This window comes from Hippocampus zosterae, chromosome 8 (genome assembly GCF_025434085.1).
Source record: "Hippocampus zosterae strain Florida chromosome 8, ASM2543408v3, whole genome shotgun sequence".
NCBI classification, from domain to species: domain Eukaryota; kingdom Metazoa; phylum Chordata; class Actinopteri; order Syngnathiformes; family Syngnathidae; genus Hippocampus; species Hippocampus zosterae.
Window position 1 is genome coordinate 3,754,959 of NC_067458.1, and position 18,960 is coordinate 3,773,918.

The 18,960-nt window shown below is 41.7% G+C and overlaps 3 protein-coding genes across 10 annotated transcripts in view; 2 read left to right on the forward strand and 1 right to left on the reverse strand.

The window, feature by feature from the left end:
* The window catches only part of lrrc7 (leucine rich repeat containing 7), a 211,540-nt gene extending 205,363 nt beyond the window's left edge, over positions 1-6,177 (forward strand). For all 7 annotated transcript variants that reach the window (XM_052073300.1, XM_052073298.1, XM_052073302.1 and 4 more), the window contains one exon: positions 3,065-6,177. In XM_052073300.1, coding sequence (XP_051929260.1) covers positions 3,065-3,175 — 111 coding nt within the window. In that variant the 3' untranslated portion in view covers positions 3,176-6,177. The remainder of the gene's footprint in view (positions 1-3,064) is intronic.
* The window catches only part of LOC127605710 (uncharacterized), a 284,213-nt gene that overhangs the window by 39,072 nt on the left and 226,181 nt on the right, over positions 1-18,960 (reverse strand). The gene's annotated exons all lie outside the window — the stretch shown is intronic.
* LOC127605629 (disks large homolog 1-like) overlaps positions 17,663-18,960 on the forward strand; it is a 192,128-nt gene continuing 190,830 nt past the window's right edge. Inside the window, 1 exon segment of the mRNA XM_052073323.1 lies at positions 17,663-18,067. Coding sequence (XP_051929283.1) covers positions 18,049-18,067 — 19 coding nt within the window. The 5' untranslated portion in view covers positions 17,663-18,048.

Sequence of the window (18,960 nt, forward strand, 5' to 3'; positions counted from 1 at the left end):
CTTTTACATTTTTTGTCCTATTTTTCCCCCATTTTAATGCTCTCATCAACTTGGAATCATGAACCAGTTTTCTATGTGCCAAATGCAATTATTTACTGAAATTATTTCAATTTTCAATTTTACATGAACATTTTTCACTTGGAGCAGTTGTTCACACATAATCTCTCACACAATATTACTGTCCATCAACAACAGTAAAAAAAAATATTTTGTCACACAACAGCTGCTTTAACAGCTTTTTTAATGAAATCAAAACAGAGCAATATAACATTATAAAGTGCACATCTAAGGTAAACTAGTACTCAGCCTATAGTGGATTTAAACCATGGTTGCATACTTCGTTTTTCTCAAGTTTGCTTTGAACACAGCAGTCTGTTTCTGTATGTTTGTTGGAGAATAACGAGACCCCGGACACCAGTGTTCGTTATGTGCCGCTGTATTCAAAACTCACAAAACTGCCGGCCGTACAAACAAGCGCAAGCATTCCCCCATTCCCATGCTGCTGGGGCAAACCATTCTGAAAGAGGGGGGTTTCACTCCCCCTAACAAAGTCAGGCTATGTTGATTATGTTGGTACTTCTTGCGCGGAAGTCTCTCTACGGTTTTTGTGTCTACCTCATTTCGGATGACTACACTTGGTTCGATGACAACATTGGAGAAGTTTTATTTTCGCTAGGTCGCTACCACTGCAACGCTGAACTTTCATTGTCATGTCACCGCCTCTGCGCACCGTCACTGTCAGACGAACACAGAGAAGCTCCACCCGCTCTATTTATATGGACACGGAACGCTGTAACCTTCCACACAAAATAGTTCCAAAACAAGTAAATATCGCGTCAGTGGCATACATCGTATACCTGTATGATACACAGAGAGAGAAGAACAGGTAACTTTGATCTTGTCAGTGGAGCAATCTGGCAACTTTTTAAAAGTAAACTTTCCATTCATAAACGAAGTATCCGTTTTCGGTTTCTCGCGCTGCCATGGCTGGCAAAACAGACATGGGCGTGGACTTCTGCAACTGCTTGTTGTTTTGTTGTCCTGTATTTATAGAGCAACGTAACATCCGCTTGTGACGTGTGCCGCGTTAATCTCGCGAGAAAAAAATTATTCCCGTTAAAATTCATTTAAATTAATGCCAATAAAAACGCTAAACTGACAGCTCTAATTATCACCCGAGGCGTTCCCAGGCCAGCTGGGTGACATAGTCTCTCCAGCGTGTCCTGGGTCGTCCTCGGGGTCTCCTCCCGGAGGGACATGTAGATGACATATTACCAGTGGCGGGCCGTGCATTTCAACCTTAGGCCTTCAGTGACGTCAACATACATGAACACAATGTCGGCTTGTCAAGCAGCACTTAATTTCAAGAGCATTTAAAAACATCAAGTATGCATTCACAATTAAGAGCAGGACACTAAATTTACAGATACTGTCAAAAATAAAAAGATTTAAAAAATACTAAATAAAATGCCACCCAAATTACACTGTGTGATCTTAAACAAGTCTGTCCAATAAATTGCGGAATGTCGCAGTTTCATATAAGACACCAACCGCACAATAACACAACAAACTATTCTTTGAAAATAAAGTTAACAGATCATTTGCATTTTAAGAACAGGCTATACAACAGCAAATAACTGAAAACGTTGAGCAGCTGAGATGGAACGAATTTTAGTGCACGAAGCTGACTACAATGCGCCATTATAAATTGCAGGTGAGCTGATTAATTTGATACATTTTTGTATCTTTGTCATTTTATTTCATTACCATTAATACTAACGAAATAAAATAACAAGAATAAATGTAAAATGAAATTCATTTACTCACCAATGTAGTGCCTGTTCAATGAGCTGCAGATCTACGCGAGTGTCCCCAAACGTTTTTAAAGGCACCGTAGCTTGTAAGTGCCCAGCCGTGCTCTGATGTTTCCCGCTGCCTCGGTAAAACAACTTAAATTGGTAAATCCAGTGGAAGATCTGTCTTGAAAATTGTGTGGAATTTAATTTAATTTAATTTGCCATATGTTGTTTCACAATACATGCAGGTCCGTGTGAACATGGACCTGCATGGTTTATTTTAACACTGTAACATTGTTTTGAGAGCACATAAAGAACCACAAAATAAAATACATTGTCGTTATTGTCACATACTGTAATGCAGATGCAACAAATATGAGCTTTTGAAAACATGTTCGACAAATGATAGAATAATAATACTGGTAATTATATACTAGCAACTGCAGGATGTGGATAAATGTTTCCCTGAAGCTTTGTGACGGAGTGTCCGAGATTGCCTCTCTTTCGACGGGTGCCTTGCATGGATGGCGTGGCAGAGAGAGTGTGAGAGGCAGCGCTCAGCTTTGGGACTCTATGGGGAGCTGAGCAAGAAAAAGAGCGTTTTTGATTGTCCATTGAAAATTCTTTGCCTGCCACTGCAACTATCCCCCCAGCATCACTGTGGAAACAATTGCGTGTGGGATTTCAGTCACATGATGTGCGAAGCTCTTTAATTGGCACTTCTATGTCAGGGCTGGCCGAAAGTTGTCGTAGGTTTTCGTGCATGTGATTGGTCCATCCGCGGATGCCCCAATTATATGATTGATTGTTAAATAAACAAATGAAGAGAATAGTGTGAAATGGAATGCCTTCCAATGAGCCTCCGATTTTGGGGCATTTTTTAAAATTGTATTTGTAGTTTAAAAATTGCAAATATTAAATACTGGGGGTAGAGTTTTTTCCAATAGTGTATCTATTACAGAGAGGAAGGGAAAAAACTAACACTATTTCTGTGTTCAATTCATTTCCTCCACACCCTCCTTCCCAATTGTTGAATTCATCTTAAATTGCCTTTTTTTGTCTTGATCCCTTCTCTTTCAACAGCATGTATGTAGATCCTCCACTTTTCTCTCTTTCCCCCAACAGTGATGTTTACTGAGCTAATGATGGCTGTGACCCTCCATCCTTCCACAAACTCACAAATTGACTTAAGGAAAACTGTAATGCACATATCTTACCATGCATGCGCACACACATGCTGCTTACTGTGCTGCGTGTTTGCCTTGCAGGCTAATGGACATAATTTTGTACACATGGAACATGAGACAGCCGTCTCTCTGCTGAAGAGTTTCCAAAGGACAGTGGACTTGGTGGTTCTGAGAGACACCAGCACCCCCTAAAAATACCTTAAAAACAAATGAGCAAACACACCATCACTTATGTGCTCGTCATCACCCTGAAACCACCCTAGCTGCCCTCTTCTGGAGTCTGGTAGAACTGGAAAAAAAAAGAACCGGCTTAAAAAAGAACAAGAAGAAGAAAAATATTTTTAGGGGATGCAGACTATTTTTTGCCTATTGCTGGACTCTAGGCAATTACGTGTGCCAAATCACATAAGCATATCGACGGTCTGATCAGAGACGAGGGGACCTGCTCAAGCCCTGAAGGACCCCCCGAGGAATGATACACGTAGAGGCACCACAAGGGCTGCTCACATTTGGATTTTGTGTTTGGATTATGAATTAGGCAACTAAGTGGTCAGTCTCCTTTGTTTATTTGGTAATTAGAGATCTGGAACTTCATTTTGAGACATTTTTGGATACCCTTTATTGGATTTCATCTTGAGGTCTTCATTATTATTTCGAACACAGGTGCCCTTTTGTTTTACGTTCGAATCAGATTTTTTTCTCCTCATTATCTATTCTGTACTGCTGTTGTCCATTTCAAACTTCTGCCTCCATTATACTGAAATTGATATTTAAAAGGAAAAAAATATCTGCCTTGTGTACATACATTGAGCTGCAGCTTTCTGGAGCATTCCCTCTGAGCCTGAAGTAATTTTGTTCGTAGTGTTTTTCAAACCACAGATTCAGTTAAATGTCTTTCCTTTATGAACAGGTGTTTTCTCCTTCGGGATCAATCACTGCAATTTTTTTCTCTTTGAAGAACTGTGCTAGAAGAGAGCTAAAGCAATATTAACATTTCTGAGCCGTTGTCCATTGATTTTTCCAGCAGATTCTAACCTGTCCTACAGTGCCATCTAATGAGCAACTCAAGTTAATGTTTACACATAAAAGACTGCATAACAAAGTACAGTATATGCAATGCTGCATCTACAGGTATACGCTTAATTTCGGAATTCAGATGCACTTAAAATAAGCTCATAAACAGCTGCATATTATTCGTAATGTTTGTGTCACATTTTGAACATTTGTAGTGCTTTCCAATGTCATCACATCGTTTTTTAGATGATAAACATTGAGCATGCACTCAAATCACAGTTTCTTGTTAACTGGACACATTTACGTTGTGGCGTCTCAGCTCTGTACTGTACTGCAAATAATTATTTTCTACATTTGGTCCAGTAAGAACCTTTTCATCCTCCCAACTGATATTTACACAGGCCCAAAATACCAGAACTTACATTTTTGTGGCCCACATCTGGTCTACCCACAGAGCCAGAGGCAGCATGGCTTCTGTGGGTGGGGCTACTGTCTGCATGCACACAATATTCCACAAAACTATGGTTTCCTATTATTCCAATGTGATCTATTGGAGTGTGATACCAACTAAACTTAACCGTGATAATATTAATTGTGAGTTACTCTTGATCATTGAGTGATATGAAGACTCGCTTATATGTTCATTTCACATCTCAAGTGGTCCTCCACATGATCCCTCAGCCATACATACATAAACAAATGTTCCACCAAGGCCTAACAGACCATAAGGAGGCTTTAATGGCCGTCCAGCAATTCAACAGGATAGCAACACATGTGGTACGAGACAGCTTTGGATCACTCCATTGACCAAGCAATGACTCCCATTTTTTGTGATAATGGCTGAGGAGGTATTTAAATGCCAGCTGCAAATAGATGCACCACACCGGTCTTTTAAGAAACACTGTATTGTTATTACAACACACATACGTCCACACAGATAAAATAACATGACTGATTGCACTTCAGATTGCAGAAATGCAAAAAAAGAAAAGAAAAATTGCAGACATTTCATGTCACAAGTTTTGGTGTCCATGAATGAGTGTCATGCTATGGCCGCTTTGAACAATATGTTTCCAGCACAATAGCACAATTTAGTTATTCAGCTGTCTTGGCAGCCGACAACACCACCTAATTCCAAAAAGTAGATAAAAAATATGAACGGTATTACGATGCAAAGACAGAAAAGGTTTGATAATTAAATTATTTTTACTACATGTTTCAGGTAATTGTTTCTAAATATACTGCTATACCTTAGCATTGCTCAAAGGTTGTGATATTTTCTATTGACTCTTATAACCACAATATAGATGAAGGTACGCACAGTATGACTTCGAAATATAAACTATCCAAAAGTGTGCCAAATGTATTTCTACTGTAATTTGTGTTATACAAGATGTACACACACACACACACACACGCACATATATATAGAGAGAGTCTTTTTTTGTATGTGATAAGAGCTGAGACAGTTTCACTGTACATACGATAGGTGTGAAATATATCACATTTGAAATGACTCCTACTAATTGTGAATGTACTCATGCTTTCTGCAGTATACCCTTACTAGACTTGAATGCTGCTTCTTCTGTTGCGTGACAAAAAGTATTTTGACCTCCGACGAGAGGAAGATGCTCTTTAAGTTGGACAGTTTTTAGTGACGGTTTACAGCACTATTTATTTCTGTACGTATTTATTTCTTTATTTAGTTCTTTATTTGCAAATGCAAGTTGAAATCCAACCACTTTTCATTTTTAATATTTATGAAGAGAATTGTAACTGCCCAAGTATATATATATATATATATATATATATATATATATATATATATATATATATATATATATATATATATATATATATATATATATATCATGTGTCTAGAATGCATTTTGCAGATGCTATCTGTACATACTATTTAAGGTACTGTTTTTACAAAAAAAAAAAATATATATATATATATATATATATATATATATATATATATATATATATATATATATATATATATATATGTATATATGTATAAAATTGAAAACATGCTGTGCAGCAATGATTCCAAAGCTATTTTGGGCTTTGGAAAATACTTTTTTTTTTCCAATGTATAGCAAGTGTTTCGAATAATGTATTAAAGTCTCTATTGTACAAATAAAAATGTCAATCTTGGTAATCTGGGCACTTTACATTATAATGCAGTGAGTTCTTTTCTTTCTACCTTCTCATTTGTTTTTGTGTTTTTGTTTTATTTTTTTGTTACCATTTTTTATTAAAAATGAAAGGCTGATTAGGAATTAGAACAGTTCACTGGGTGACGCCAATAAGAATTCAAAAATTAGGGGCAAGAATTCAGGACAGTAATGAGTTACGCAGAGGAAAAAATGTTTGTGTAAAAAAAGAAACATGAGAGGGATTAAGTTGAGTTGTTCCTTGTGGATTAAATTTTGTGGCTTTCAGCATCTCGACAGATGCTTCATTGTCTAGGTTTCCATTAGTGTAACAGCCTTCATCTTTCAGTATTCATTCATGATTGTTGGATGTATTGATGTTTAGCTGAGCTTTGTATCACAAGACATCGTGTGGGTCCTCATGTCAGTGTCCTAAAATCCTGAAGGAAGAGCTTCGACATGATCTTCAATATCTCAAAATGTCAGAATATTATCTCTCACAATTAACATGAAAACATATCCTGAAGGAAGTTCAATATTGTGATATCACATCAGGTATAAGATCTCATCAACACACTCTGCCGAGATAAACAGATCAACGTCCCTTTGTTGGGTGCAAAAATGATCCATGCCACTTTTTTATTAACTGTTCAAGAAATGTAACCGTTTTAACAACCAGATGTGTCAAACTAATTCAACTACTGTCATAGTCGAACGTTATAATAACAAAACACTCTCTTCATTGATGAATGACATCTTCTGACCTTAACTGTCAGCTATGTGGAAAAGGAAGTTTAAATCAAGACAACAACAACAAAAGAAGCAGCAGCTAGCTATCCTGCAACCAGCACTAGAATCATTTGTAAAATTTGCAGACAACTGCGGCGTCTGTTGAAATACTTGGTAAGACTTGCCAGTTTGGGCACAACATGAAGCTTAGACATGGAGTTTATCCATTTCTAATGTGAGAGCCCCGGCCTATATTAGGAACTTCCTTACATTCTTCTCTTCTTGGGATGCCTTTTGTGACTGTCCCTCTTTTGGAATAAGCAAAAAGCACAAGAAAGAACAACTGAACTGAACTGAATGTTGCGTGCCAGGGTCTCATGAGACAAGATGTTTTGCGTTGTGTCTTGAGCCCTATGTTTCCCCAAATTCTGGAGCTACTGGCATTCAAATTTGACCACAAACATAAGAATATAAAACTTTACTTACAAACAGAATACAAAAATGTTGTTGAATGTATCCTTTACTCAACGGTAGTTGGTCATATGCTGCACTATTCTCTGGGATTTTACTGACCTCCCTTTGTGGAGTCCAACAATCGACAATAGACATACGCGTGCGCACACACGTTGATGAAAGTATAGTGTCCTTCGTTCCCCACTTTCACATGCTAGTGTGGACTAAATGTTACTTTTGTGCCTTGATGAAACCCACTTCAACAATCCTGCATAAATTTCTCTGGACACTGACCGTGTAAGCTCCCAAATCCCACAGAGACAGTCAATATGCTAGTGTGATCTAATCAATAACAATACCAAAGCCGATGCCCATGACCTGCATTCAGCTGTGCTGTGTGTGCGCGCGTGTGTGTGTGTGCGTGAGCGTCTCCTCTCTCTGTTAGTTTCCTATGATCATTCCTCCAGCACCCAGCCAGACATAGACATGATAGCCTATTTTGCCTACAGCCTGGTATACTAATCTGACCTACAGTGACTGACTGGGTATACATCGTCTGCAAAAGCATGTATGATTGCAACCAGGTGGCCAGTACAGTGTAATCCCCCCCTCCGCAAAAAAAAAAAAAAATGGCCACTGTGCCTACTGTATGCATCCAATGCAGCGACAATGTTGATTTAAAGATGTTTTTGTCACAATCACTGGAAACTGGGGGAAAAGGGTTCCAAAAGCAAATTTGTGAATAGAGCAGTGAGTCAGATTTTCTCTCCTTCAACACATTTACTCTACAACAAACTCGTTTTTTTTCTCTCTTTCATGGGTTTAATTCAGTAAAAACAGGACCAGGCCAAACCTTTCATCACTTCTGAATGCACAAGGTGGTTGGTATCTTTGCCAAAGTACCATAATTATTCTTATGGCTCATTCTTACCAAGCTTCAAACCATGTAAAGTAAATAGTTGTAGTCTGTCACAAAAACGTTGGCAACAAAAACGAGTGGGGTTTCCATGACATAAAAGAGAGACTTACCATTTCATTCTATCAGTTTACCTCAACCACATTCAACTGTGGGGAGGTGGGGGGAATACATTTGGATGAACATCTCATTCCTTTCATGTACTTGCATCTGGATCTAATTCACATTTAAGATGACAGCACCTTTTGTTTGAACATACTTATTTTTAACGAGGAGCAAACAAACAAACAAAAACTTCCATGTGTTTTATTGCCCATGGTATTTTACAGTCATTATTCACTCAATAAATTGTGCCTACTGTCGACAATAGGTTTGTAGGGTTTTTTTTCTTCTTGCTGTGAACCATACATTTCAAAAAGGGGTGCAATCTGTAGCTGCCTCTGAGTGAATAACAAGCAATTGTAAAGTTGAGAGAAGATAGAAAACAATAAGAGCAAACATTGGTCATAGCCAGTACAACGACAGTACTTTTGTTTTGAAAACAATAATAAAAACAAGAATAAACAAATAATGACATTTTATCTGAAAGGAAGTAACAACAATACTACTATCAGAATAATAATTATAAATAATAATAATATAATAATAATACATTTCATTTGCAAGCTCCATTCACAACACTCAAGGACACTTTACAACCAAAAGCAAAAAATAAAACCACAGAACAAATTATAAACAAAGAAGAGAAAGATTTAAGGTGGATAAGCATGTCTGAATAGGTGGGTTTTGAATATGGAAAGAGTCAATATAGGTGGGTTTTGAATATGGAAAGAGATTCAATATTACTATATATAATAATATAATATACTAATACAATAATTATTACTAATTATTATACTGGTTTCTTTTCCTGACCCATTCACTGGGTAGCTGTCTTTTTTTAAATCAGATTGGGTTACGTTTACCCAAAATTGGGTTAATAATTTTGATCCAGGAGATTGGGTTGAAGATTGGATTTGGGTGGGCAAAAGAGCTGAAGCTGGTCGCCATTTTCGACCAATCTCAGAAGTTGTTGGTGGAACTTTTTTTTTTTTTACCAGTTAGTTGAACCAGCTGGAGTTTATAAAGTAAGTCATTGTGTGGAAGACGCAAATGAACAATTATGATTACCGTATAATCAATGTGAGTGACAAGGCTATGGACAAGAAAAGAGGCAATGTGGAGTTCGAAAATTGATGTTGCCGAGGTGAAAATATGGTCGGGTAATATTGAGTGTGAGGGCTGTCCAAGACAACACCCAGATTCGTAAACTGTGGGGAAATGGAGACTGGGCAACTGTTATTCGTGAATGAGAAACAGCCCACTTACGACACCACAGCCTCTATGGGGTTATTTTGGGTTCCAAGAAGAGAATTTCAACTTTATCACTTTTATGTTTCAGATGAACCATGATTTGATTTATTCATTCATTCATTCATTTTCCGGGCCGCTTGATCCTCACTAGGGTCGCGGGGGGTGCTGGAGCCTATCCCAGCTGTCTTCGGGCAGTAGGCGGGGGACACCCTGAATCGGTTGCCAGCCAATCGCAGGGCACACAGAAACGAACAACCATTCGCACTCACACCTAGGGACAATTTAGAGTGTTCAATCAGCCTGCCACGCATGTTTTTGGAATGTGGGAGGAAACCGGAGCACCCGGAGAAAACCCACGCAGGCCCGGGGAGAACATGCAAACTCCACACAGGGAGGCCGGAGCTGGAATCGAACCCGGTACCTCTGCACTGTGAAGCCGACATGCTATCCACTGGACTACCGGGCCGCTTGATTTGATTTAACACTGGATAAAATGTTTAGTTCGGTTATACCTGAGAAGTTCCACCAAGACACATGGAGAAATTTGCAATCTACAGCAGCAACATTTGGAGAGAATAAAGTAGAAAACCCCCAGTGGAAAATATGATTCAATTTTGAGAAAATATTGCAATAAAGAAGGAGTGAATGGAAAAGGTCGAAGAGATGATCCTTGTGGAATACCTGTGGTAACTAGGTAAGGATCTGGTTTGTTAGATTTGAGCAGATCGATCTGTGAGATAAGAATGATATCAGTGTGTGTGTGTGTGTGTTTTCAGCCTAGAAGTACAGTCACTATTTTCAGCAACAAAAAAAATGTTAAGGGTTATATACAAGTAAATAAAGTTGGATAGCAGCATTTGGATATGAATATGCATTCAACCTTAATGAGAACGTAATACCAGAGTGTGTGTGCAGGTACCCCATATTTAATCATAAAATGGATAGATGGATCAATATAAATGTAGAGTTTTGCTACTACACGAGTAATAGTTAAATATCCATCCCTCCATCCATCCATCTATTCATTTTCTGATCCACTTATCCTCACAAGGGTGGTGGGGTGTGCTAGAGCCTATCACAGCTGTCAGCTGTTTAGCAGGGTTGGTGTCTGTTGGTATCTGCTGGATGTACATTTAAATTAATTTGTAATCTAGTATATTTACGTTTAAAATCTATTTTACCACTGAGGGAATTAAGTCATTTTTAAAGCAAGTAACCAGTAAATGAAGTGTTCTTTCAAGGTAACTGTGGTAATGTTTAAGTGGAGTGAGTGTACGTACCAAGGACAAGAGGTGAAATGGGTAGACTAAGGAATACAACAGCAGCTCATGACAGAAACGTTTTGAGAGCTGAAAGAAAGATCAAAAACAGCTGTCAGCAACATCAAAGACACCAAGAGGGAAGGAATGAAGGTATCTCAATCTCAATCAGCAAAAGTATAAGCAAAAAGAATAGGAAGACCAGAAAGGGATTTGCTGTGCAGTGCAAAGTCTGAAAAATTCTGGAGCAAGTTTTTGAAGAGTGATGAGACATATTAACCTTTTCTGAGGTGATGAAAAGGCTAATATTTGGATGATCTCATGCTCCCTAACATACAAGTTCATCTATGAAACACAATGGAAATAATGACATGGCTTCGACTTGCATTATCCCAGGCTTATTCACCTGCAATAAAGAAAAACATGAGGGCAGCAGCAAAATGAACTCGAGAAGGTCTACAGCAACATTGTGTCCTCCAATTAACAGATAAATACCACCACCCTGATTGGGAGATTCTTCATCATGGAGCACCCTACCCTCTACCCATCCATCCATCCATTTCTACCTCTTATCCGGGGTTGGGTCGCGGGGGCAGCAGTTTTAGGAAGGAAGCCCAGACTTCCCTCTCCCAAGCCACTTCTTCAAGCTATTCCTGGCGGATCCCGAGGCGTTCCCAGGCCAGCTGTGTGACATATTCTCTCCAGCGTGTCCTGGGTCATCCGCGGGGTCTCCTGCCAGTGGGACATGCCCGGAACACCTCACCAGGGAGGCGTCTAGGAGGCATCCTAATTAGATGCCCGAGCCACCTCATCTGGCTCCTCTCGATGTGGAGGAGAAGCGACTTCACTCTGAGCCCCTCCCGGATGACCGAGCTTCTCACCATATCTCTAAGGGAAAGCCCAGACACCCTGCGGAGAAAACTCATTTCAGCCGCTTGAATCCTTGATCTCATTCTTTCGGTCACGACCCATAGCTCGTGACCACAGATGAGGGTTGGAACGTAGATTGACCGGTAAATTGAGAGCTTTGCCCTTTGGCTCAACTCCTTCTTTACCACGACAGACCGATACAACGTCCGCATCACAGTAGACGCTGCACTGATCCGCCTGTCGATCTCTCGCTCCCTCCTGCCGTCACTCGTGAACAAGACCCCAAGATACTTAAACTCCTCCACTTGGGTCAAGATCTCCTCCCTGACCCGGAGAGGGCACTCCACCATTTTCCGCCTGAGGACCATGGATTCAGATTTGAAGGTGCTGATCTTTATCCCAACCGCTTCACACTCAGCTCCAGGGAGAGTTGGAGAGCCCTGCTTGAAGGAGCCAACAGTACCATATCATCTGCAATACTGAGGCCACCAAAATGGACCCCCTCAACGCTTCGGCTGAACAGAATCGGCGACAAAGGGCAGCCTTGGCAGAGTCCGACCCTCACTGGAAACGATTCCGACTTACTGCCGGCAATGCGAACCAAACTCTGACATCGGTGGTACAGGGACTGAACAGCCTGTATCAGGGGGCTCGGTACCCCATACTCCCGAAGCACCCCCCACAGAACTCCCCGAGGGACATGGTCAAATGCCACAAAACACATGTAGACTGGTTGGGCGAGTTCCCACGTACCCTCGAGGACCCTGCTAAGGGTGTAGAGCTGGTCCACAGGAGAGGTAAGATCGGGCTGCCCAAGCCCGAGCCCCGACCCGAAATTCGCGTCGGGTCGGGCCCTAAAATGTCATTCATTGCTTCGGGTTCGGGTCGGGCTTCTCTCGCGCTGACTTTTTAAAAAAAAAAAAATATGCGTTTTAAAAAATGTACTGTATACTAAAAAACGATGTACGGATACTAAACTAAGGAATACTTGTTTTAAAACAAACAATTTGGATAAAACAGAGAAGGCTCTGTAATGTAATTGCTATTTAACGACTAAACAGGAGCGCAGCCGCAGACAGCCAGACGCTGAGCATGCACTGCGCACGTCACACCAAATTACAGATAACGAAAATTGAAACGTGTATGTTAAATTTCATTTCAACAAAACTGTCGAAATAATTTCATATATCTTTGCCTATTTATTTGATTTTAATTCTTTTATTAAAAGCCTAGTGGGCTGCAGGATTTCTCTGCGTAATTAAGCAAATCGTCATCAAGATCTCTCTTTGTCTGGCCTCTTATTCTCTGTTTCAGCGTTATTTTGTTGTGCAAATGCATTTATCATGTTCATAAAAATATGTACAGTATTCTAACCTTAAGAAATCTTGTGTTTTTTTCTGCCAAAAATACTCACATATATGAAATTTCGGGTTTGCTTCCTGCGCAGGCCTGCAAATCAAGTTCATTGGCCGGGCCCTGGCCGGGTCGGGCTTTAATACCCTCGGGTCCGATCCGATCGGGCTCGATTTTTTAGGACAGATCCTACCTCTAGTCCACAGTTCCACGGCCGTGACAAAAACCACACTGCTCTTCCTCAATTTGAGGCTCGACTTCCTGACAGACCCTCCTCTCCAACACCCGAGTAGACCTTACCAGGGAAGCTGAGGAGTGTGATCCCTCTGTAGTTGGAACACACCCTGCAGTCCACCTTTTTAAAAAGAGGGACCACCACCCCGGTCGACCAATCCAGAGGCACTCTCCCCGATGACCACGCTATGCTGCAGAGGCGTGTCAACCAGGACAGCCCCACAACATCCAGAACCTTGAGGAACTCCGGGCGGATCTCATCCACCCCTGGGGCCTTGCCACCGAAGAGCTTTTTAACCACATCGGTGACAAAGGCCCGATAGGACTCCTTCTTCAACTTGACGGCATCCCTTACTGCTGGTGTCCATAAGCGAGTACGGGGGTTGCTGCCACGACAGGCACCAACCACCTTACGGCCACAACTCAGATTGGCCGCCTCAACAATAGAGGCGCGAAACATAGTCCATTCGGACTCAATGTCCCCCGCATCCCCCGGGGATGCGACATGGGAAAAGCTCTGCCGGAGGTGGGAGTTGAAACTCTTTCTGACAGGGAATTCCACCAAACACTCCCAACAAACCTTCACAATATGTTTGGGTCTGTCAATCATCGAACTGCGGCCTAGGGTGTCCTGGTGCCAAGTGCACATATGGACACCCTTATGTTTGAACAAGGTGGTCGTTTTGGACAGTCCGTGACTAGCACAGAAGTCCAATAACAAATCACCACTCGAGTACTGATCGACGGGGGGGGGCTTCCTTCAAATCACACCTTTCCAGGTCTCACTGTCATTACCCACGTGAGCATTGAAGTCCCACAACAGAACAAGGGAGTCCCCAGCCGAAATACTCTCCAGCACACCCTCCAAGGACTCCAAAAAGGGTTGGTACGCAGAGCTGTTGTTTGGTGCTTCTGCACAAACAACGATCAGGACCCGTCCCCCCAGCCGAAGGTGGAGGGAGGCAACCCTCTCATCTACCGGTGTGAACCCCAATGTACAGACAATGAGCCGGGGGGCAATGAGCATGCCCACACCTGCTCTGCGCCTCTCACCGTGAGCAACTCCAGAGTGGAAGAGTCTAACCCCTCTCGAGAGAACTGGTACCAGAACCCAGGCTGTGTGTGGAGGCAAGTCCGACTATATCCAGTCGGAACTTCTCTGCCTCACACACGAGCTCGGGCTCCTTCCCTGCCAGAGAGGTGACATTCCATGTCCCGAGAGCTAGCTTCTGCAGCCGAGGATTGGACGGCCGGGGTCCCTGACTTTGGCTGCCGCCCAGCTCGCATTGCACCGAACCCTTTGACCCCTCCCACGGTGGTGAGACCATGAGAAGGGGGACCCATGTTGCCTTTTCGGGCTGTGCCCGGCCGGGCCCCATGGGTGTAGGCCCGGCCACCAGGCGCTCGTCCACGAGCCCCACCTCCAGGCCTGGCTCCAGAGAGGGGCCCCGGTGACCCGCGTCCGGGCAAGGGAAACTTAGATCTATTAATTTTAATCATCACAAGGGGTCATATCATTACTCCACTAAAATAAATAAATAAAACAACAGAAAACAAACCCGTCAAAATAACAAAGAATTTCATTGTGGGATTAAATTTATAAGAATGCCTAGGAAAGTCTCCAGACCTAAACCCAATCCATTGTTTGCTGATGTCAGTGGCTCACAGGTTTCATACAGTTATTGCAAGCAAATATTTTTTTACTGAATATTCTGATGGTTAGCATGTCCTCAGAGTGAAGAGGGTCTGGGTTCAAATATTGGGTTAGGCCCAGTAATGTTCTCGGTGCACTGTAGGTTTTCTCCTTGTTCCAGCCGACTTCCTCACATGTTCCAAAATCATGCATGCTCGATGGATGAAATATAGAATTGTTTTTTTCCCCCATCATGTTTGTGAATGGTTCTTTGTCTTAATGTGCCCTGCGACTGATTATATTGTTATTGTTAAATAAGTCAATGTTCTAAAAAGTGTAATTAATTCATTCCCAGATGCTTTTGTTAAAAAAAAAAAAAAACTTAAAAAATGTCTGACATTATCAAGGACACACTCAGGACATTATTTCCTCTGAATAGGCTACACAAAGAATAAATCTCATGACATTTAATATCCACTTGTCACATGGGTGCAAAACACTCAATTTTTGGCGGGGCAGGCAAAAGCAACGAGATGAAATCATTCCTCACAGTTAAAAAAAAAAGGTCGCATACAGTACGTGACAATGTTGGTCGCAGTCTTGTGCTCTGTGTGGGCAGAGGAACTCAGTGTGGGATCACTTAATATGTATATCGGGCTTACTGGTAATGTAAGGATAAAGCGGAAATGCAAAATGGCTTGCTCACAGGGACATTTTCAGAAATAGGCTTGGAACAAAAGATGCAATTGGCTATGTCATTTCACAGTTGTTGAGTGGGAAGGCACCCGAGTGAACCAACCATTTGTACACAATTTAAAAGTTAGTTTTCCACAACATGCATTCAATTATATGTGACACAACCTGTCTAAGGTTGCAATTTAAAAATGGGTGTGCCTTTTACCGCACATACAACCAAATCCATGCACATGCTCAAACCAAGTTTCATGGAAATCAGGCCCTCTCCTTCTGCTGTAATCCTGTTGAGAGAGCCAAGCAAAAAATAAAAATAATTATAAAAAAATAAAGAACCTTGTTGCCAGATGCAACGAGAGTTACATCACATTGGGCTTGTGGGTGAGGGATACCCATTGGATAGTACAACATTAATCCTGTCAAAACAATGCTCCATTTCATGACAGTGCAGGCAAACACTCTCAGATATCTCCATAACATATATTTATTCAGTTATTCATTTCACACAGACTGATATTGTTTTAAAAAATATAATGCAATGCTCGAAATACTGATAAGTGTATCAGATCCAAATGTAAATACATTAATTCATTCATCTTCCGAACCGCTTGATTCTCACTAGGGTCGCGGGAGGTGCTGGAGCCTATCCCAGCTGTCTTCGGGCAGTAGGCGGGGGACACCCTGAATCGGTTGCCAGACAATCACAGGGCACACAGAGACGAACAACCATCCACGCTCACACCTAGGGACAATTTAGAGCAGGGGTGCCCAAACTTTTTGGATCGAAGATCTACTTTTCGATCAACTAACCTCCCGGGATCTACCCTTACCGGCATGCACGCACGCGCACACACACACACACGCATGCCATGATGAGAAACAGCCTGAAACTGAGGCGTGCGACGCACTTTTGCAGCCTGTTAACTATTGGAGCTCACACGTACCGTTTTAAAGTGCTTCCCTGGACCCTCCTAGATTCCTATTCTTTGCCCGTGCCCTATTTACCGGCTTTATTTTATTTTTTAAAATATTTTTTGGTGAAAATGAGACTGATAAGATGATTAGGGTTCAGCGTACATGAACACCCAAAAAAATATGTACAGAGACACACAAATGGTAGTTTGTTTTTTTTTTCTCCTCGACACTCTTCGGATCTACTTGGGACCTGTCTTAGATCTACCGGTAGATCAGGATCTACATAATGGGCACCCCTGATTTAGAGTGTTCAATCAGCCTGCCACACATGTTTTTGGAATGTGGGAGGAAGCCGGAGGACCCGGAGAAAACCCACGCAGGCCCGGGGAGAACATGCAAACTCCACACAGGGAGGCCGGAGCTGGAATCGAACCCGGTACCTCTGCACTGTGAAGCCGACGTGCTAACCACTGGGCTACTGGGCCACCCCAAATGTAAATATCTGTGACTAAAAGTTGAAATGTTGATTTTCATCTCAAGTTCATATTTTCATTGTTAAATCCAAGTATTCTCTGTCTCCTACAGATAGTGAAGGAATTACATCATGTTTCCAATATTTCTGGAGGGGAGTGTATGTCTGGAATTTTAGGCACTTTTGGAAGAGGACTGATAAAGTTGTCGTGGTTGCAACCCACAACTACACCTTAGCAACTCTTCCTTCTAGGCAAACTACAGTATACAAACATCTTCACTCTCTGTAAACCGAGGTGTGTTGGAATTGACTGGGTGTGGATACAAAACCATTTGTTCCCTGTTTCAATAATGTTTAACATAACAATGCTGTCAAGCTACTTATTATGAATGAAACTAAAACCAGCTTAAACAGCATTTGCAGCTGCATGATGAAAGCCTGTGGCGAGAGGCGTGTTTGCGAGTGCGAGAGAGAGAGAGAGAGAGAGAGAGAGAGAGAGAGAGAGAGAGAGAGAGAGAGAGAGAGAGAGAGAGAGAGAGAGAGAGAGAGAGAGAGAGAGAGAGAGAGAGAGAGAGAGAGAGAGAGAGAGAGAGAGAGAGAGAGAGAGAGAGAGAGAGAGAGAGAGAAATGTCTCTCCGCACCACCTTGAAACCGGTCTGACTGTGTCAAGTCACCTGAGAGGAAAAAGAGAAGTACTGTATGGTTGTGGAATTTATTTAAAACAGATGCGGACACGAAGGTGAAGAGGTTTAAGTGCTGAGCTCAAAAGTCCCCGTGTTAGTCGTTTGACGTCAACACTTCGTTTCGAGCTTGTGTTTGTGTGTGTGTTTCAGATTTGCATTCGTTTTGTCTATGAACTTTTGACAATTTTGTCGCGTGGCTGAAAAACCACGCCACCAAAACAATCGAGTGTCCGCTTGGTGTCCCTGTTTGGAGGCGGCAGGCAGTCCGGTTTGGGAGGGACGCTGACATTTACAATAACACAGACGGGAACTCTGGGAACAGCAACATGCCTGTGAGACAGAAAGGTAAAGGAAATATTATTATTGTGTTTAATAGTTGATTTGTTTCACTCTGCACGCAAGAGTAGTTTTAAAATAATTGTGACTTAATCTCGAGAGTCTGCTGGCTGCTTTTGTGAAGCTCCACTTCGCTTCTGGAAGTGTTGGTCTCACACTTTACCCTGATTATTGACACACACAATACGTCTGGGGGATGTTTTTGCTTTGCTCACACATGCAGCTGTCACCACGACTACAGCAAGCTGTTGTACTTAACACAGGTGGATAACCGCGACAGTGGTGGTGGCACTTTGATGACATTTTTTTGGCTTCAAATTCAAGTTGTTACACTTGCTTGCCCTACAAAGTCATATATACAGCAGACTTGACGAGCAGCATTATGATTTGGTGTTTATTTCGTGTGTGACCGAATTCAGGAGCTCCGTCAAAAATTAGAATTAATGTAGGTAGTGTGATCACCACAATGCATCATACTGACCATCATCCAACTCTTATGCTACATAATTAGCATGCAGTTGTCACGTGTGCTGGTCCCTAAACCGAATCATGACAGTAGCAAACGAACAGCAAACAAACGAACATGGCAGAAACTAAAAACGCTCAATAACAAAAACATGACCAAAACAGGACTGAAGCTAAAACATAACAATGAACTAAACATGACTGAAACAAACATGACAGAAGCCAGGAGTAGTGATGGGTCCATGAGGCCTCATGAGGCGTGTCGACACACTGACACACTGTGTTGATACTGTGCTGATACTGTGTCACTGACCACTGCCACCTGCTGGACCTTCAAGATCCCTGCAGCCAAACCACTTAACAGACTGAACTGACTGATAAATTGTTTTGTATATTGAACATATAAAATATACAATTCGGTAATAAATTGGCAAAAG